The sequence below is a fragment of the Eleutherodactylus coqui genome, chromosome 2 (genome assembly GCF_035609145.1).
Source record: "Eleutherodactylus coqui strain aEleCoq1 chromosome 2, aEleCoq1.hap1, whole genome shotgun sequence".
Lineage (NCBI taxonomy): Eukaryota > Metazoa > Chordata > Amphibia > Anura > Eleutherodactylidae > Eleutherodactylus > Eleutherodactylus coqui.
In genome coordinates, this window is record NC_089838.1 from 299,601,334 (window position 1) to 299,622,733 (window position 21,400).

Genomic DNA, 21,400 nt, shown 5'->3' on the forward strand with positions numbered 1-21,400 from the left:
TGTCAGTAGTCAGCCAAGCCACTGCTGTAAAGCCATGTATGCACAGGTTTAAAGCCCATCAGTGAGATCAGTGGAAAGGTGTATTGGCCGTCACCAAGTGGCTAATAGTCTCATATTGATGCTACTAATATACTGCACAGTAGTGCTGCTTATAATACTTCAGGGTATTCACAAATCGTGGAAGCCATAGGGAATCTACTGAATGTCGCAGGCAGCTGTGCTGTAATTTCGAATAGTTTCCACAACCAATGCAGCAGGAGCCCCTCCAATAACACTAATGGGATTGCTATTTGAGCAATTACCTAAATATATTAATATAAAAATGCTGTGAAAGTGGAGCTTTCCTTCAATAGCGGTAAACCACCTATGCTTCTCCTGCCGGGTCTATGACTGCCAAGCAGCCCAGTTGGGCATTAAAAGGGTTATCCAGACTTTTACTAGTGACGATCTATCCTTAGGATAGGTTATCCATAGTCGATCATTGAGGTCTGCTGCTCGGGATTCTCGCCGATCACTCTGATTCTCTGTACTGCCGTCAGTACGGACAACGCTGTTCATATTGCAGTGGCCCGCTTTGGTACTACAAATTGAATGGGAGCTGTGCCTACAGTACCAAACCGGGCCACAGGAAAACGGACAGCACCATCTGCTTCCACACTGACCGCTGGCCCAGAGCTCAGCTTATTAGCGGGAACTCTGAGCCGCAGTCCCCAGCTAATCAACTATTGATCCTGAGGATTAGTCATCAATAGTAAAAGTCTAGACAACCACTTTAGTGCATGTAGTCCCCATAGGCCAGGGACGCTAGTGTCTTTCTACTATTCTAGAAAGTGTGGTTTACATGTGGGCAGAAAAAAAAAAAGTTTTTCTATTTTTTTAACAACATTTTAGTTTAATTTCACATAACATATTGAAAAACTCAATGTTCTACTTCACTTATTCTTTACCACCTTGTTTTCTTCTTCATTCACATCTAAAGCTGAAGGCGCACTTTTCTACTCTCTTGGCTTTTCCCAGAAGGTTTCCAAGAAGTGGAAGTCTCTCAGACATCCAAAACACAAAGCAAGCCGAGTGCCCCCATAACAGCCGGTAGCTGTGGCGGATCCTCACCGGTCATGGCGTGTGGGTGCATGGTTAGTATAGGAGACAGGAGGCTTGTACAAACAACACGTGTTATAAAAGGGAATGTCTACTTTCGTCCTGAAACTATTTCTTAAAGGGGTAGTCCAGGGCATTTAACACACTGGTGGAAAGCAGAAGGTGTGATAAAACCTCGAAATAAGCTGCTCCGGTGGCCCTGCTGGCTGCTCTCTATTGCCGTCCTGCGGTGATGATGTTCAGACTACCCACATAGGACTGCAGCAGCCAATCACGGTCCTCAGCAGTCACATGCCCATCAAGTTACAGCGACTGACTACAGCAGCCACATGCAAGAAGTTCAAACATCCTCACTGCAGGATAGCAATAGAGAACAGCCCGACTATCCAAGCAGTGGCACTATAGCAGCAATGGATTTACCAGGTGATTAATACTTATTATTGCTGTTTGCATCACATTTCCCATTTTCTGTCTGTGCTTTAAACGTTCCGAACATCCCCTTAAAGAGCGGACATATATAAAAATGGGTTTTCTAAACTAGACAACCCCTTTAAATACCTTTGCGGGGAATTCAGAGTTAAAAGGGTTTTCTGGTACTTTTACTATGGATGACTTATCCTAAGCACAGGGCATCAATAGTTGATAGGCGGGGGTTGGCTACTTGGGGTCCCCACCGATCAGCTGATAAGAGGCAAGAAGCAGACTACTTTCACTTCAGTACTATGCAACTTGGGCGGCTGCACTATAGACAATGGGAGCTGTGCCTGCAGTACCAACTTAGTGCGTGCAGAGCAGGAAGCAGATAGTGATGTCAACACTTGGCAAACGGCTGATTGGTGGAAAGCCTGAGCAGTAGATCCCCTGACCAACAAATATTGATGACCTATCCTCAGTAAATGTCCCAGACAACCCCTTTTAATAGAAGTGGGTCTGTTCAGGATCCTCATCCCCAGGCCACAGCGGAGAATGGGTACAAAGAGCATCCAAGTCTAGGGAATCCATCCTGTCCTGCATTACACAGACAACCCACTGATGTGAACAGGCACTTAGACAAAAATTAAAAGAACCCTTGGTTTTTGCTGTGAATGAAGAAGAAAAAAATAAAAAACACAAATATGAAAATGCCCAAAATACTGGCTACGTATTACTATATATCACTAATACTATACATGCATATTATTACACAGCACCCAATAGTCAGCACAGCACACAGTGTCTCAGGATTGTACTCGGCCCCCCATACCTCGGGGATGAGCTGAAAGAGAGCGTTGGAATAGAGGGTCCCAATGGCGAGAGCAATGAAGAAGAGGAGAAGACGCTTGTAACAGGCTTTCTTCATGAAGGGAACCACACCGGCCCCCAGGAGGGAGCAGAGAGAAATGACGGTGACACATAGGAAGCCATAACCCCATACTGAGGAAGAAATCGGGGAGAGAGATCCACATAACATAAATGGAAGACAAAACAGAAATGGGGAAAGATGAAGGAAAAACTCCCAGAGGGAGGGGAGAAAGAACAAATATGATTAATGATCCGATTCCATAGATACGGTTTGATCACGTCAATTGACTCTTAGGCATAATGCACATATAACCAGAGTACTACCGATGTCTACTCTATGCAGTATCTCAATCCTTGGGTTGTATAGTATTAGGAAAACATGGCCGCTTTCTTTCAGAAACAGTGCCCCACCTGTCCATAGGTTGTATGCAGTATTGCAACCATTCCCCATACATTTATAGGAATTGGATATCACCATCTCATAAAGTTATGGCTAGCATATCACTTTATAAATCAGTGGAAGTCTAACGTCTGGGACCCTTCCACCCCCACGATCCTCGGAAGGGCTCACAGTGCCGAATCACTGAACTCAACTGAATGGACTCTGCAGGAAGAGACAGGATCAGTGATGGCCCCAGAGGTCTGATCCCCACCGATCACAAAGGAATGGCATATCCTAGTTATTGACCATCACTTTATGAGATGCAAAACCCCTCTAAGAGAAGCTGCAATACCAGATATAACCTATAAAACAGATATCATGTGGCTTCTGGAAGGAAGCAGATACAGTAGGTTTTGCAAAGCCTTAAAGGGGTTGCCCGGGTCTGAACCATTGAGGACCTATTCTCAGGATGGCTTATCAATAGTTGATTGGCAGAGGGCCACCACTTGGGATCCCCAACGATCAGATGTTATTGGGCCCGCTCACGGCTCCATCCACATTGCAGCGACCCTGCTTGGAAATGCATTCAATAGGAGTTGTGCCTGAAACACCAGCCAGGCCCACTGCAGTGTGTAAGCGGCTGTCCGCTTCCGACTCCGTCTGCACTGACAGCGGGCTTAGCAAACAGCCGATTGCCGGGGGTCCTGAGCCAATCAACAACTGGTCGCCTATCCTGAGAATAGGTCATCGTTCGTTTAGTCCTGGAAACCCCCTTTAAAAGGATTGTACGGCATGTATTGAACCTTGTAGTACTCTCTTTAGACATGCATGAGTCCCGTCATTTCCAACGAGGTCCCGAACAGATGGGATTGCACCAGTACAATGAAAGAAGATTATAAAAGAATGTTCTTCATATAGATGGATCCAATGCCCCAGCCATGTAGAACTGAGGGGCAGGAGACCAAGAACACCAGATAATTCTGCTGTAGCTGATATTCCTAGAACAACAAATAACCTAATTTTTTCTGTCTGCCATCCACTGCCCTTTCCCTTTTGCTAGAGACAGAGGGTAATGGCCAAGACTGCTTGGTGTTTATTGCTGGTCACATCAGGTACTGTAAACCAGTGATCCAAGTGTAGCCACTGTGACTCAAGTCTTGTTCTAGCCTCTTCAAGCCTCCAAAGATGGTGAGCCAATTCCCCTTCAGTGGCTGTAGCACACTTAGTGGCCAATCCACAGTTTTATGTTCAGACTAGGTGCACTTTCTTGTGACTTCTATTATAGAAGAATCATGGCGCTGCTGGCATCAGGGGAATGCAAGGTTTCACAGCAGCGTCATGGCCACAGACCACATGATGCATGCTGGCATTCGGTGCTAGACGTCAAGGGAGAAACCTCTCCCTTCTGTTGTAAAGTCTCCTTTGGTACCTCCCTTTTATGCACTTTGGACTACATTTGTTCTGACTATTGCTGGTCTCAAACCCTGACCTCATCTTTGTATTTTCTGTCCTGTCCTCATATATTCTTTCACCCTTATTTTACAATCTAGGAATTTACAGGGGATGAAGCGAGATCGCCCTTTTCAGGGCGGGTACTCCGCTTAATAGGCAGGCTAAGTCAGGGTAGATTAGGGAGAAGTTTTAGGTTTATTTTCATTTTTACCACTATCCGTTATATTGTCATACATGTCTAGCAACTCAATACCCCCCCCCCCCCCCGCATTCTATACATCATTCAGTCTATCCCTTTCCTCTGCTTCAGAAGCCATTGATCTGCATCTCTGACAGGCCTGGACGGAAGTGACAGTGCGGCAACAAAATCTGGTCTCCTTTGCCAAAAGGAGAAAGGAAAAAAGGTTCCTGCTGCAGCAAGGAGCCTCCCATACAGTCTTGTCTATGCCACATCCTTCCCATGCATTAGAAAGGGAGGAGGCAGAATGAGGAAAAAAAAGAGGGAGAATTCATTCTCTCCCCCCACCCAAAAAAATAATATTTTTTTTAAATGTCCCTTTAAACACCGAACAAATGGATCATCAGTTACAGCAGAAATACGATCATTAAAGGGGTTGTCCCGCGGCAGCAAGTGGGGGTATACACTTCTGTATGGCCATATTAATGCACTTTGTAATGTACATTGTGCATTAAATATGAGCCATACAGAAGTTATTCACTTACCTGTTCCGTTGCTGGCATCCCCGTTGCCATGGTGCCGTCTAATTTCAGGGTCTAATCGCCCGATTAGACGCGCTTGCGCAGATGGGTCTTTTCCCTTCGGCTCGGTCCGGCATCATTGCGTAGCTCCGCCCCGTCACGTGTGCCGATTCCAGCCTCCTGATTGGCTGGAATCGGCACACGTGACGGGGCGGAGCTACGCAATGACGCGTAGAAGGGGGCGGAGCCAGAACACCGCTGCTGCCAGACAGAGCCGAAGGGAAAAGACCCATCTGCGCAAGCGCGTCTTATCGAGCGATTAGACGCTGAAATTAGACGGCACCATGGCGACGGGGACGCCAGCAATGGAACAGGTAAGTGAATAACTTCTGTATGGCTCATAATTAATGCACGATGTATATTACAAAGTGCATTAATATGGCCATACAGAAGTGTATAGACCCACTTGCTATCGCGGGACAACCCCTTTAATTACACACTAGAAATAAGAAAGATGTTGAATTGATGTATGAAATTAACATCACAAATCATTTCTATATCCGCCATATTCTGTAATGACCTTAACATTCCGATTGAAAGAACATATTAACATCCACTTGTTGCAGTGACCGCCAGTTTTGATCGGTGAGCCAATCGAATATTAATAATGAGATCCTAAGTGAATTGGCCAAATTTTTGCAAATCGGAATAATGGCTCATCCTACAAAATAGCGGCCTGCAAAAAAGCGTCAACACGTATAAACTGAATTAAAGATAGATCTGTCAGCTCATCAAGGACACAGGGGAATAAGAGGCAGCACCTTCTGAGACTCGAGCATTGGTTATGCTACTGTATGACTCCAGGACATGGGTCCCCTCCAACCCACCAGTATATGCAAGTCAGTTGTAAGTGTATGTTATGAGAAATTTATATTATATATGTGTTTAATACTGGCTACTCCCCCGATCATTATACATAAATGGTCAGTGTGTGTAAATGTTCTGTAGAGCCTCCCCTATGGTGAACACTGGTACTGCACCTCCGGGATCAACTGCATGAGAGCAGTAGACAGCAGCGTGCCAATGGACAGGCCGATGAAATAGATAAGCATTCGTCGGAAGATGGGTCTCTCCACACATGGGGCAAAGAAGACACCCATGAGAGAGGACAGGCTGATCACGGTGACTGCCAGGAACCCAAAACCCCAGACTGTGGGATAAAAGGACAAAGTAAGGAATGTGTATGTAACAGTTATTATATTTTGGGTGCAAATGCACCTTAGAAAATTTTCACCAAGATCATTGACTGGTTAATATATATCCTAGTTGTCCTATTCTGGCAAGTTGTTAGAAACTCTCTTCGCCTGTTCCTTAGCATTTCTGTTTCTTGAAAACCTAAATGACTCCAATACATGGATGGAGTGGTCACGCAACTTTCCTGGAGTCCAGAGTGGCAGATCTGCCATAATATGCAGCTATATAGGTTCGGGTGTGTATAATTAGGCAAGTTTTCTGTTCAGGGATCCCGCGTTCAAGAAGCAGATGCTCACATAGTGGTTGATACATAGCCTTTACCAGAAAATAGGACATGGGATGGGATTGTCCTGAGTGGAGCATATGCACAAATGGTGGTGGAAGCAAGGACTACATCACCATTGTGGTAGCTGCCTCGAGAAAGAGGGTAGTTCTAGATAGGCAAATTCTGTCATAGGGCCATGTCAAGACTTTTGATCGCTGAGGGTCCAGCTGTTAAAGCCTCCACAGATCGTTGGAAGTAGCCGGCTGACGCACTCCCTAGCTGAAGACAGACTCAATACAAAGTCTATGAGGCCATTTTTAGCTAGTGAGCAGCGACCGCACTTGAGTGAGCACTTCATCTGGCTCAGTCTAACAAATCGATTGGGTGGGATCTGAGCAGCTGGATCTCTGGCAATCAAAACATTTGACATGTCCCCATGACATGTCAAAAGTTTTTAAAGAGAGCAGTTTTAAGCTTTTAGGTAATAAGTTTTATCACTGTATAAATGAAAAAGTTCTACAACTTTCTAATATACTTTAGGTTTCAATTCCTCACCATTTTCAAGATGTCTACTGTCAGTGAAAGACAACACCCCTACATTCAGAGACAGTAACCCTATACCCATCTAGTCCTGCTCTCAGATAAGAATTGAATACAGTTGTAGAACACTCTAGACAATGCTTTGAGAGCTAAACATTTCAGCAGCTGCTGCACAATTCTCTCAGTTTGAAGTCCAGGCTGTTGAGCTCACAGAGCATTGTCCAGACTGGATACAACCGAATCCACTTCTCAGCTGGGAACAGGACTAGATATGTATAGGTTTACTGCCTGTGAACAAGTGTTCTCATTCACTGACAGCAAACTACGAGATCATTCGCTTCAGCGCTAGGGGGCTTCTCTTTTCCTGCTCCATTTGGGAAGCAGGACAATGGCACACCCTGGCCGAAAGGATACATCTTATGAGAGAATCGAATGGCACTGAACAGACCCCATTGACTAGAATGGGGTCTGTTTAGCTTCTAACCATGTTTTAAGCAGAATTCAATGGTGATGTGAACAAGCCTTAGTATCTTAAAAATGGAGGGGAATTTGAATATATACCTGAAGTACAAAGTATCAGCACATTGTAGAACCTTATTCATGTGTGGATTAAACCATTTTAAAATAACTTGAAAGAAGAGGACAACATGGACTTATAGTTACGGGTGATTTTTACTTTTTTTTTGGAAGAAAATTAACCTCTACAGTTCTGTTCACACGGTGTTTTACTCTAGGTCCCAGGCTATGGACTGTCCTTAGTCAGAGAACAATAAGGTCGATTAGGTTTCCATTTGTTTTTGTCAGATTGGTATATTTGACCATGCTACTCCGGTTTGGCACAAATGCCAGCAATGGACAGAAAGTTGCTCAAAAGGAGACCTCATTGACCTCAGTTTGACTAATGAAAGCCTATGGCCTGGGATGCATAGCAAAATGCAGCTGGAATAGACCCTATTAATACGACCCTGCCAAAGACTGAAAGGGGTCAGACTCCGTCTATACAGCCTACAGAGCTCTTCAGAGATGAGCTTGTGAGGAGAACCTTGAAAGAACAAAACTCCATAAGCAGGAACCTGTACCTTCATCCAAGGACGCGACGTGGAAAGAGAGCAGCTGTGAGGTTCACGTTAGTATCTTTATACTTGGCTAAAGCCATTCCGCTCTAATTTACATCAAACACATTTATCAAGAAGAAAGCTAATAATGGTCACAGCTGCCAAGGTGTGCGCCAATCACCGGAGCCGGCTGTTCTTCTGAACACTTGGCCATTGACAGGTATCATCTTCTAGTAGGACTTTCTTAGATACTATATACAGGGCATTCCCTTCATACCGCCAATCCATCAGTATGAGAGAGACTCCTGTGAAGGATGTGATCCCGGGAGTGAGAGCAGTTCTTTAGAGAATAGTCGGTAGGGTGCTGTCAGTCCAGTTACCCTCCCCATGTGTAATGGGGCAGGTTATTCTATTATTACATTATTTTACTACCACTCCTGATTAGATTAGGTTCTTGGTCCTCACTGTTATCTTTTTAGACTAGCAAATGATATAAACCATATGTATTTATTTAGCTATACATTGGCTTTGATACCAGTATTATTTTATGCTTCATTATATACCGTATATACTGGCGTATAAGACGACTTTTGAACCCCCAAAAATCTGCTCTGAAGTCGGGGGTCGTCTTGTACGCCGGTAATACAAAAAAAAAAAAAAAAGAAAGTGTCCAAAAAAAAATCATTACTCACCTCCCCCGGCGTTCTGCGGCGCTGCTGCAGGATGACGCTCCCTCCTCGTCCCCAGCAGAGCATTGCTTTCTGAATGCGGGGCTTGAAATCCCCGCCTCCAGAAAGCTAATACTCTGATTAGCTAACACACGCCGTCAGCCATTCAATGACATCATTGAATGGCTGTGATTGGCTGAAGCCACGTGTGTTTTAGCCAATCACAGCTTTCAATGATGTCATTGAATGGCTGTGATTGGCTGACGGCGTGTGTTAGCTAATCACAGTATTAGCTTTCTGGAGGCGGGGATTTCAAGCCCCGCATTCAGAAAGCAATGCTCTGCCGGGGACCAGGAGGGAGTGACATCGTGCAGCAGCGCCGCAGAACGCCGGGGGAGGTGAGTAATGATTTTTTTTTTTGCTCCGCTGTATTCCCGGCGTATAAGGTGACAGTTGGGGGAGGAGGGGGGAGGGTTGCCTTATACGCCGGAATATACGGTAGATATTAATTGTTCAGGCTCGCTATTTTGTGCTTTTATCATTATGATCATTTCATGCTCCATTTACTCACTAAATGTAAAAACATTGCATTAGATTTTACTTCTTATATAAATTTATTAACTGATCATATAATCTCTTAATCATTTAGTGCATTTATCTACCCCGGCTAATTTGTTGAGTTTATTATTGTTCCTAATTATTGTTTTTATTTTTTGACTTATTCTTCCATTTGTTTTACCAGTACTCTTTCCAGGCATCTCTGAAGAAGGGTCTGCGTCTCCAAAACACATCAATGTGCTGCCCATGATTTAACTAAGAAAGAAGATTTGGGAGGCTGAATGCGCTTTAGATTACTGTGGGTTGGGCCTACAGTGCTTCGTTTTCTCCTTTTTAGGATTAAACATTAACACTAAAATGGTCCTTTCCTGCACACAGCAGCCAATCACAGCTCCGATTTCATTTTACCGCAATAGTGTAAGTAAAGAGATTTGCTGCAGTTGGTTGCCATGAGCAACAAATACCGTTTTAATGCCAAATAGTTTTGATAAATAAGGTTTTTTGTCTCAAAGAAATTTAATTTTTTTTTTTTTTTAAAGTAAAGTGCTTTTAGACTAAACTATTATCGTTTACAAAATCGTTCAGACGAGCGAAAGTCGACCCAATGACGAACGATATTCGCTGACGTTTCACTAGTTGTAGGCATAAAAATCATTGGCTCATGCACTTCTATTAAAGGGGTTGTCCCGCGGCAGCAAGTGGGGTTATACACTTCTGTATGGCCATATTAATGCACTTTGTAATATACATCGTGCATTAAATATTGGCCATACAGAAGTTAAAACTTACCCCCTCCGGTGCTGGCGTCCCCGTCTCCATGGCGCCGACCAAAGCCGCCTTCTGCCTGGATTAGACGCGCTTGCGCCGAAGGGGCCGCTCCGGCGAGCTCGCGCCGCACAGATCTTCTGCGCATGCGCAGAAGACCTCTGCGGCGCAAGCACGCCGGAGCCGGACAGAAGAGGGCAGACAGCGCAAGCGCATCTAATCCAGGGAGAAGAAGGCTTTGGTCGGAGCCATGGAGATGGGGGGACGCCAGCACCGGAGGGGGTAAGTATATAACTTCTGTATGGCCAATATTTAATGCACGATGTATATTACAAAGTGCATTAATATGGCCATACAGAAGTGTATAACCCCACTTGCTATCGCAGGACAACCCCTTTAAGTTTAAACAGCGATCGTTCAGTCATTCTCATCACTTACACAGCGAATGAACGATTCTCATTTCAACGAGCCAATGATGCATCTGCCTGTCCAAACAGGCTGAGGAGATCGAATGGGCTACCGGTAACGTCACACTGTGTCAAATGAGAATCGGCTCATCTTAAAGGACTCGTACATGAAAGCCCGTGTACATTTATTTGTGACTACAGTGAACGATCCCCCAGATGTGAGAGCCCACATACATGATATGATTGCTACCATATCAGACATGTTGGAGAGAACACTGCAAGAAATGGGAGTACAGATTGGATATTGTTCATACCACCAATGGGGAACATGTACAGGTTTATTAGTGTGCTTTTACATATCCTTTAGGATCATTTTCCTACCATTCATACGTCCTACTCTACAAACTGATGAAATGTAGGAGGTCTGAATGGAACACCCTGTATATAGCATGAGGAGGACATATCAGGCCTGGCACAGACGTTCTACAAGGACCGACATCTGTTAGTGGGTCACAGTACTGTAGGTGGCATCTTACATACCTTCACCACTGCTCGGTCTTCCCTCAATCTCGGTGTCATTGTGAAGGACGGTGTTCTCCTGGCATGCTTTCGTTTCTAACTGTTGGAGGATGGATGGGCAGAGACTTTGCAGACCCCCTGCGTCAACTGCAGATTTGGCGGTCAGGTTGTGAGCAGAGAATAGGGTGGAGGCGCTGAGACACTGGAGGAAGAAGAATGATATAGAGAATTATAAACCGGCTGTTCTGAGCAACTCAGAGAAAAGACACTGAGTGAGAGTTAAGGCCCATTTAAACAACGATTATCGCTCAAAAGATGTCGCTCAAGCGACTTTTACGCGATAATCGTTGGTCATTTACAGCGCAAGATGATCGCTCAAGATGAGTGATCACCTTGCGCTGACAGCGGAGGATGCAGAAGACAAGCGGGGTGTTCCTGCTTTTCCTCTGCATCCAGCTGTTCCCCGCTCCAGCGCCCGGCTGTTATACAGCTGAGCGCTCCCAGTGGAGGATGCAGATGACAAGGGGGGTGCCCCTGTGGAGGATGCAGATGACAAGCGGGGTGTCTCCGCTTGTGTTCTGCATCCAGATGCTTTCTGCATGGAGCGCCCGGCTGTTATACAGTCAAGCGCTCCGTGCCGGGTATGGAGAACAGAGCTGGACTGCTCTGTTCTTCATACCCCGCCTGTGTTCAGGGAGCGAACTACAGCTGAAATAATAGTATCAGCTGTATCCCGCTGTGAATCCCTGATAAGGCTCATCGTTGTCTTTCAGCACACTGAAAGACAACGATGAGCGACGGCTTAACGAAAACTGTATGATGGACGAACATTCACACAGAACGATTATCGCTCAAAAGACGGCTTTTGAGCGATTATCGTTGTGTCTAAATGTGCCTTTATACAGGAACCCTGTCTTGCTGTGGAGGTCAGCAAGGTCAATCAATAGGGATCTTACTTGTAGTGGTACGAGGGACAATGACAGCTCAGCGATATGTTCAGGACATCCTGCAGCAACATGTGTTCCTCTCATGGTGGCTTCCAGCAGGATAATGCTCGGCCGCACACACAAGGGGGGGTCACAGGAAGCCCCCACAACATTGTCACACTTCTGTGGCTGCCCAGTTGTCAGATTTATCAATAGAACACGTATGGGACTGACGCCAGCTTCAACAGCCTACATGTTTGCATGATCTAGAGGCTCAGTTACAGCAAATATGGACTGATATGCTGCAGGATACCATACGGAACCTGTATGCCTTCATGCCCACCTGTATCACATCTTGTATCCAAGCTAAAGGCAGTACAACAGGGTACTAGAGCCTCCATGCCTGTCCATATCACATCTTGTATCCAAGCTAAAGCCAGTAAAACAGGGTACTAGAGCCTCCATGCCCACCTGTATTACATCTTGTATCAAAGCTACAGGTGGCCCAACAGGGTACTACTTCTAGGTGAGGGATTGTTTTTTGACAATGAGTATCTAAGAGCTCAAAAGATGACTGTAGAGCATTTTATTCTACCCAAATGTGGGTGGCTAGTTTCTGATAAGCCCCAATGACACGGCAGACCCCTAGGTTCTCATGCTCCAGTACCCCACATGTCATATCGCTAGTGCACAGACCTCCAGTCCTTTATACCTTGTAAGGCACGTTCACCTTTTAGCGATGGCCAGGAGCCACATTCAACTCAAAAATGGAGGAGAGAAGTTTTTAGGCTACAGCTGTGTGGCGACTTTGGTCACAATGTGATTGTTCTCAGCAAGAGAAACCACGTAATCTTGTAGATATGATACCTTTTAATGGCTAACAAAAATACATGATGTAATAATAGCGAGCTTCCGAACCGACGCAGGGCTCTTCTTCAGGCTTATGGATTGGATCTGAAGAGGCATGCATATTTATACACACTTTGGTCACGACATACATTGTGTAGCGAATGATTGCACTACAGCAGAGGTCCCCAACTCCGGTCCTCAGGGACCACCAACAAGTCATGTTTTCAGGATATCCTATAGTAAGAACACCTGTGGGAATGTCTGAGGCCCCGACAATAATTACATCACCTGTGCAATACTGAGGAAATCCTGACAACATGACCTGTTGGGGTCCCTGAGAACTGGAGTTGGGGAACCCTGGCGTACAGCCCCGCTCCATCCCATCCTACGGTAAGCAGACACAGCCGAGTTGTGACTCGCAAGTTACCACAACATGATAACTGCAATAAATCCAAGCCCGATGGATTTTTTTGTGCTGTTGGGTCATGGATATAACAACTTACTAGACTGTGATATGAAGGGCCATAGTGTGATTTTTGGCCGTGCGCCATGTGCCATGCTGAAAGCCATCATGTAACCCTAGCTTAAATGTGGAAAACACGAAATTGTGAAATAGCAAACATTTACTGATAAATGTCAGTGCAAGATTTGACACTTGTAGGTCAACAGAATCAGTATTGATCGTGGCTGCTGCTGTCAAACAGAGCCGGCACCCACCTTGTATGGAACGGGATTGGCTCACGATCCCACGCCATACAAACCTAGACAGAGAAGGGCATATATATACGCCCAAAAGCATCAAGGTATAAAAGGGGTTTTCTGGGATTAAGATACCCTCATGATAGGTTATCATTATGCAATCAGTGGGGGTCTACTGCACGGGACCCCTGTCTATCAGCTGTACGAAGAGATTTTCATCAGTCACATGGTCGTACAGCAGCTCTGTCCCATTCAAGAGACTAGGACTGAGATGCTATACCAGACACAGCTGCTATAGTAACATAGTATGTTAGGCTGAATGGAGACAATGTCCATCTCATTCAGCCTGTTTCAACCTCCTTGTGGATCCAGAGGAAGGCAAAAAAAAAAGAAAAAGCACAACGAGCCAATTAGCTCATATGAAGGAAAAAAATTTCTTCCTGACTCTATAATGACAGCCAAAGTAATCCCTGGATCAACATTTAAGATAAACAACCCGCTGGTCACCTAATGTCTATATCCTGTAATGTCGTAGCGCTCTACAAAGACATTTAGTCCCCTCTTAAACCCCTCTATGGATTTTGCCATCACCACGTCCTCAGGCAGAGAGTTCCACAGTCTCACTGCTCTTACAGTAAAGAACCCCCTTTTTTGTTGGTGATGGAACCTTCGTTCCTCTAGACGTAGCAGATGCCTTCTTGTTACTGTCGCAGTCCTGGGTATAAACAGATCATGGCAGAGATCCTTGTATTGTCCCCTCTTGTATTTATACATAGTTATTTGATCGCCCCTTAGCCATCTTTTTTCCAGGGTAAATAATCCCAATTTTGATGCCTCTCTGGGTATTCCAGTCCTCCCATTCCGTTTATTAATTTAGTTACCCTTCTTTGAACTCCCTCAAGCACTGCAACATCCTTCCTGGGCACTGGTAACCAGAACTGTACACAGTATGAAATGTACAGTGAAGTAGTTGCGGCACGCACACAAGCGCAGCACCTACTTCAAATGATCAGTCTGGATCACAAGTGGGAGACCCCCACAAATCTGATACAGATGACAAGTCATCAATATGTCCTGGAAAACCCCTTTTATCTAGTTGTGCTTACGTTTTCTCATGCCCACTATGCAACATCTATTTGTTTTCCCATATGTCGGCAAGGTCAGCAAACCAGTGACTATACAGAGATGGCTGAGGTCCATCAACAGGATAGGTGACCGCACCGATCATGAGCACAGGGGTCCCCAGCGTCCCCCATTTGATTGAAGTGGTGGGAGAGAATGCATGCTGCCGCTATAATTCAAAGCCTATGGACCTGATGGAGATAGCAGAGTAGACACTCTTCCCCCGCAGGTACATGGGGCTTATTTACTATAACAGTTTTCAGACACAAAATTGTACCAGAAAACTAGCTTACATGCTTACGGCTTGTTTATCATAGGTTTTAGAAACTTTTGGACACTTTTTTCAACTTGTCCAAAAAGGGAGCAGCCTAAATTGCCCCATTATTCGGTGATAAATCTGGCACATTTTACAACTGCCTAGTCTAAGGGACCGTAGGAGCTCTAAGTTTGGCCTGTAAGGCCGGCTGTCCATGGGCGTAGCGATATACTACTGCGGGAGAACACTCTTTTCCGCTCGTGTACATCGGGCTGCGCTTTCCATAGTTACCCTATGGATTATCGCTGCAGGTAAGGCGGTGAGATATCGCCCGTGGACAAGAGGCCCAACTCTTATGGCACTGTCCCACAGGATGGCGGTCGGGTAAACAACTGCATGAGCGCCGACGTCACGCTAAGGTAGTTAGCGCCTGGGCAGAGCGCTTACACTGACCGGCTTCGCTGCTGGATTGCGGACTTCTTGCTCCGCTCTTCACCTTCTATGTGAAATGCTGAGCGGGAAAGGTTTACTCGGAACGAGAAGCCAGCGATCCCGCGATGTCCGCTGCTGACGGAAGCGCTTTCATCTGCATTCACACTGCATGATCATCACTCAGTTTGGGTGATAATTGTTTCGTATAAACGGGCCTTCAGACAGTATTAGTAAATACGTCCCCTCGTATACACGGTGATGTACTATGACCAACTGATCATCCAGGACATTTCAGATTCCACTAATGGCGGATTTTGTTCCTATAGACGGACACACTGGGTGGCCGCGGCGATTACGGTCTCTATAAAGAGTCCTCTGCTCAGTGAAGCCTAAAGCCCCATTTACACGCAACGATTGTCGTTTGAACAAACCATCGATTTTTTTGCTTGCAAATGCTGAGCGTTTACACGTAAAAATAATGGTTTGAAATCGCCGCCAGCTATGTAAACACGGTATATGTTGTATGCTTAGGTAGGTGTGTATATACGAAGAATCTCTGGCCAGGAGGTGTTTAATTAGTGCGAAGAGACAGCCTCTGTCTACTGAGGCAGGAGTCATTGTGGTTAGCTGGCGGAACACTCCCCCCTCCCCTCAAGTCCTATGAAAGACTGAATGACTGAACGAATGCCGTTTAAACCCAACGACGAGCGAACGAGCCAACGACTGTTTTTATGCAGACTGAAACGCATTGATAAACGACAAGTGACCGTATAATGCACGATGGCTTCACGTTTACATGTAACGATTATCGCTCATATCTGCTCGATTGAACAAATTTTGAGTGATAATCGTTGCGTGTAAAGGGGCCTTTAGGTTGTAACCTTGATAAACTACTTTACATCATTCACAAGTATTATAAATGGGGAGTTTTATAGTATCTACCACATCTTCCTGGATGGAGGCTGACAACGCTAATCCGAAATCTGACAACGATTGTCCCGGGTCATATATTGTCCCAGGATATTAACGGAGGCTCCAGCAGAACAAAGGCAGGAGGGGAGGAGGAGGAGGAGGAGGAGAAGTATACGGTCTGTAGTCTACCTGCTCTATAGTCTAACCTCCCAATTTCCACTAAGTGAGGGGGCAGAACGTTTCCTGCTGCATGTGCACAGAATTTACAGTAAACTTTGCTACATTCTCTCCTGACAGGTCATACATGCAGAGATCACACACCGGTGCCGTCTACCATCAGGACTGAGTCACAAGAGAAGGGCACCATCAGGACTGAGTCACCAGAGAAGGGCATGTCACTGTATAAGTGATGAGAGCGGCTGAACTTTCCATTTCCCTGATCTGTTTTTATCTTCCGACTGTAGATTTTTTATTCTATTACCTGTACATGACTTTAGGGTCGGCCATCTTGCCTGAACAGCAGTTAAAAAGGTCTTTCCAGGCAAAAACTAAGGAGCCCCTATCCTCAGCATAGGTCATCAATAGTGAGTCGCCAGGGACCCGCTGCTTGCCGATTGTCCAGCCCGTTGTCATTGGGATCTGGACGGGGAGTGCCAGAGCTTGCTTCATTCCCATTCAAATCAATGGAAGCTGAATGAAGTAGCAGAGCAAGTACCTGGCTATCTCCAGCAGTCCATTGGGAATGAACAGAGCAGCACTGCATATGTGTACCTGCCACTACATTCAATCTCCATGTCATTGCAGGGGGTCTCAGCAGTGAAGAAGAGAGGAGGACATCAGGATCGGTGGGGGTCTCAGCAGTGAAGAAGAGAGGAGGACATCAGGATCGGTGGGGGTCTCAGCGGTGAGACGGCCATCCATTAGACTTATCACCTATGCTATGGTCAGTTGTGGGACATCCCACACATTTACGATAGCAAATGTCCTATTATATACATTAAGTTTTTAATTACAAGTCCCTTTCAAAGCAAAGTACTGCAGGGGGCACTCGCTTGTAGCAGATGTGCTGAAACTGAAACAATCTTACCCCTTTTGGGGGAAGGCACATACCCGCTAAGGCACATTACTCGAGCGAGCAGTGCCTTAGCCGAGTATCTCTCCGTTCGTCTCTAAAGATTCGGGGGCCGGCGGGGGGTGGAGAGCGGCGGGGGAGATCTCTCTCTCCCTCTCCTGCACCCCCGCAACTCACCTGTCACCCGCGCCGCCCCCGAATCTTCAGAGACGAACGGAGAGATACTCGGCTAAGGCACTGCTCGCTCGAGTAATGTGCCTTAGCAAGTATACTCGCTCATCTCTAGTCCAATTCAATTAAAGGGGTGAAATCTGCTGAGGATCTGGACATTAAATTTACCCCAAACGGTGCAGATTCTTCCAGCGGCAGAAAACCTGCAGCACATCAGCTACAGGTAAAAGCATCCATGCCGTCAGGCAACCTAAAGAACACGCAGTTGGTGTTTAGTAAGGCTCCCAGGACAATTTATAAAGGGATTCCCAGTTTTCTATAAAAAATAGCTAAATTAATTCACACAGGAAAAGTTCTTCAACTTTCTTATATAGATTTTTTATTCTGCTCCTGGTCATTTTCTAAGTGTTCTTGCTGTCAGTGGATGGAAAAACAAAACAGCTCTGGGTCTTTGAATCCAGCGATGCCAAAAATAATAGATTTAAAAATAAGAGGATTATATATTTTTTTCTCTTTATACAATTAAGGGTTGAAGAAAAAAAAAAAAAAAAGATGATAAAAAAAAAAATATATATATTTTTTTTACTTTGGCACAGTCAGAATCGTACTGACCCAGAGAAGAAAAAAAAAAGAAGCTTTTATGTTATTTATACCACATATTGAACAGCAAGAAAAAAACAAAAGGAGAATTGATGTATTTTTTGCCCCCCCCCCCCCTTCCCGCGCCCCAAGAATTAATAATGTTACACAATACATTATATGTGACTTTAAAAAAAAATGGTACTAATCCAAACTGCAGCTCACCACACAGTACACAAGCCCAACGGCATCTCAGTGGTGGGGTAAAAGAAAAGTTATGGCTTTTTAAAAGTGGAGATGAAAATCCCAAAGAGTCATCATGTATTCTAGAGCTTTGGAGGGGTTAAGAAGGTTTTGTGGGATAGACCACTAGTACAAGCCATTGACGTGTGATCGCTGAGATTCCTACCTAGGCACCCTCTCCAATTAGCAGACAGAAGGGGCTTATTGGAGCACTTCCCTGCAGCACCTAGACAGCACTGTTGGCAACCCTGTGGCTGTACCTGGTACTGCAGCTCAGCCACACTCACCGACAGTCTAGCTTAAGGACTGGACCCCAGTGGAGGTGGATCAGTGTAGCTTCCATCTCCTTAGTGGCAGTAGCATTATCTCATATCAGTATACAGATAGGTGAAATCTATATACAATGTATATTCACAACCCCTAACGGACAACAGTTATTACTGCCACTGATAATACTGTTGACTAACAACTTATCCCAATATTCTCTGCAGATAAGCATGGTATTGTACCCTGTTATCAGCCAAGCCAGGAGGCAGTTCTTTCACAGCTGCACTGGTGTAACTATAGAGGGTGCAGGGGATGCAGTTGCACCCTGGCCCAGGAGCCTTAGGGGGCCCATAAGGCCTCTCTTCTCCATATAGGGAGCCCAGTACTATGAATAAAGCATTATAGTTGGGGGCCCTATTATAGGTTTTGCATTGGGGCCCAATAGCTTCACGTTAGGCCTCTGCATTAAGGGGCTAAGATGGACTTTTGCACCCGGGCCCATGAGCCTTTAGCTACGCCCCTGCACAGCCGTACACGTATGTTAGAGATATTAGCAACATGTTTCAGGTTTAGCGCTCCTACAACCCACCTGGGATACGTTGCGGGTCTCTCCGGACCCCGTTCCTACTTCCAGTCTCTCCAGGAGGGTCTGTAGCTGCAGTAGTGAGAGGGTCTCGTTCTCCCCGTATCTCTCCAGGATGTCCTGCATGAAGGAAGCCGCGCTCAGCTGATCACCGGAGGTCGGAGCAGACGCCCGCGCCAAAGAGCTCAGGAGTGCCAGACCAAGCAGCAAGGAGGCAAGTAGCCGTGTACCAGCCATGATGGAGTCTAGAGGAGAAAAAAATACAGCATAGGTGGCTCTGCAGGGCTCAGGATAAGGGGCACGGACTACCCAATGGGGTCACCAGAGCGTGGGGCAGGAGGAGGGCGGCAACGTGAGGCCACAGGCTTACAATGTAGGGTAGAACTGGCAACAGCCCTTAAAGCGTGAGGGCTACAGCCTCAGAGTGGGGCATTGGCCTGGGCTGATGGGCTCATGGAGTGGGGCGATGCTCTGGGTAACAGGGTGAGTGGCAAAGCATGGGGCTAACAGGCTCACACAGCAGGGAAACATCCCGACGTAACAGCCACAAAGCGGGAGGGCAACGGGCTCACGGAGTGGGGCAACGGCCTGGGGTAACAGGATGCCAACACAGGGAAGCAGGCTCACAGTGCAAGGGCAACAGTCTCGCCGCGCCGCGCCACTGCCAGGGGGCAACAGCCTCGCCGCGCCACTGCCAGGGGGCAACAGTCTCGCCGCGCCACTGCCAGGGGGCAACAGTCTCGCCGCGCCACTGCCAGGGGGCAACAGTCTCGCCGCGCCACTGCCAGGGGGCAACAGTCTCGCCGCGCCACTGCCAGGGGGCAACAGTCTCGCCGCGCCACTGCCAGGGGGCAACAGTCTCGCCGCGCCGGGCGACTGCCAGGGGGCAACAGTCTCGCCGCGCCGGGCGACTGCCAGGGGGCAACAGTCTCGCCGCGCCGGGCGACTGCCAGGGGGCAACAGTCTCGCCGCGCCGGGCGACTGCCAGGGGGCAACAGTCTCGCCGCGCCGGGCGACTGCCAGGGGGCAACAGTCTCGCCGCGCCGGGCGACTGCCAGGGGGCAACAGTCTCGCCGCGCCGGGCGACTGCCAGGGGGCAACAGTCTCGCCGCGCCGGGCGACTGCCAGGGGGCAACAGTCTCGCCGCGCCGGGCGACTGCCAGGGGGCAACAGTCTCGCCGCGCCGGGCGACCGCCAGGGGGCAACAGTCTCGCCGCGCCGGGCGACCGCCAGGGGGCAACAGTCTCGCCGCGCCGGGCGACCGCCAGGGGGCAACAGTCGCGCCGGGCGACCGCCAGGGGGCAACAGTCGCGCCGGGCGACCGCCAGGGGGCAACAGTCGCGCCGGGCGACTGCCAGGGGGCAACAGTCTCGCCGCGCCGGGCGACTGCCAGGGGGCAACAGTCTCGCCGCGCCGGGCGACTGCCAGGGGGCAACAGTCTCGCCGCGCCGGGCGACCGCCAGGGGGCAACAGTCTCGCCGCGCCGGGCGACCGCCAGGGGGCAACAGTCGCGCCGGGCGACCGCCAGGGGGCAACAGTCGCGCCGGGCGACCGCCAGGGGGCAACAGTCGCGCCGGGCGACTGCCAGGGGGCAACAGTCGCGCCGGGCGACTGCCAGGGGGCAGCATTGCAGGGGCTGGGTGACAGCCCAGTATCACAGGAATAAGTATCACAGGGTGACTGTAGGCAGTGACATTGAGAAGTACACATCGATAATAGAAATGAGTCACAAGGAATCTCCTCCCGGTCCAGCCGCCTCCCCACTCACCTCTCCGGGCAGCCGACCTCACACACACTCACGGGCTGCCGGTCCCTCTGCACATCACGATCTGCGCCCAACAACGTGGAGCTCGGGAGCTGGCTCTTTAAACCTTAACGTCACATCAAGCTCAGCTCCGCCTCTTTTCCGTGACGAAGGAGGCGTCACCAGAGATCTGCAACAGTCAGTGCATCGTGATAGAGACAGACACTGTAATCATCAACGAGGTCAAGTTCAACCATAAAATCCGTCCGCAGAGAGTGTCCCCCGCAGCGTCCCAACACCGCCCATTATACCTGAGAACTAGGCTCCGACAATATGGCTTCCATCACTACCGATCCTATCAGACACCCCGCGCTCTAGTGGCGGAACCCTGTGTAAATTGTATGAATGGAATGCAGCTCACGACTAACCCGTCCCCGCCTGTGATTGGCTGTTCATATTCACGTGGTATCCTTTACAGTAGTAACTTATGCTGGAGTACAGTGGAATGTTACAGTAGTCACGTGATGTAGCGTCGGTGGCAGGATTCTGGCAGTGTGAGGAGAATGTAGCTGCTCACCTCAGTGTGCCCACACTGTGCCAAT

The 21,400-nt window shown here is 47.6% G+C and overlaps 1 protein-coding gene across 2 annotated transcripts in view; it reads right to left on the minus strand.

Annotated features, from left to right (window-relative positions):
* The window catches only part of SLC39A14 (solute carrier family 39 member 14), a 33,330-nt gene extending 12,349 nt beyond the window's left edge, over positions 1-20,981 (minus strand). The window contains exons 1-4 of one of the 2 annotated variants that reach the window (XM_066593459.1): positions 20,823-20,981; positions 19,061-19,299; positions 10,965-11,145; positions 2,342-2,511 (exon numbers count right to left, since the gene is read on the minus strand). In XM_066593459.1, the coding sequence (XP_066449556.1) occupies positions 2,342-2,511; positions 10,965-11,145; positions 19,061-19,291 (582 nt within the window). In that variant the 5' untranslated portion in view covers positions 19,292-19,299; positions 20,823-20,981. Of the gene's footprint in view, positions 1-2,341; positions 2,512-5,952; positions 6,123-10,964; positions 11,146-19,060; positions 19,300-20,822 lie in introns of both variants that reach the window. The other variant, XM_066593460.1, reaches the window with a different exon arrangement.
* Positions 20,982-21,400: the final 419 nt, after the last annotated feature.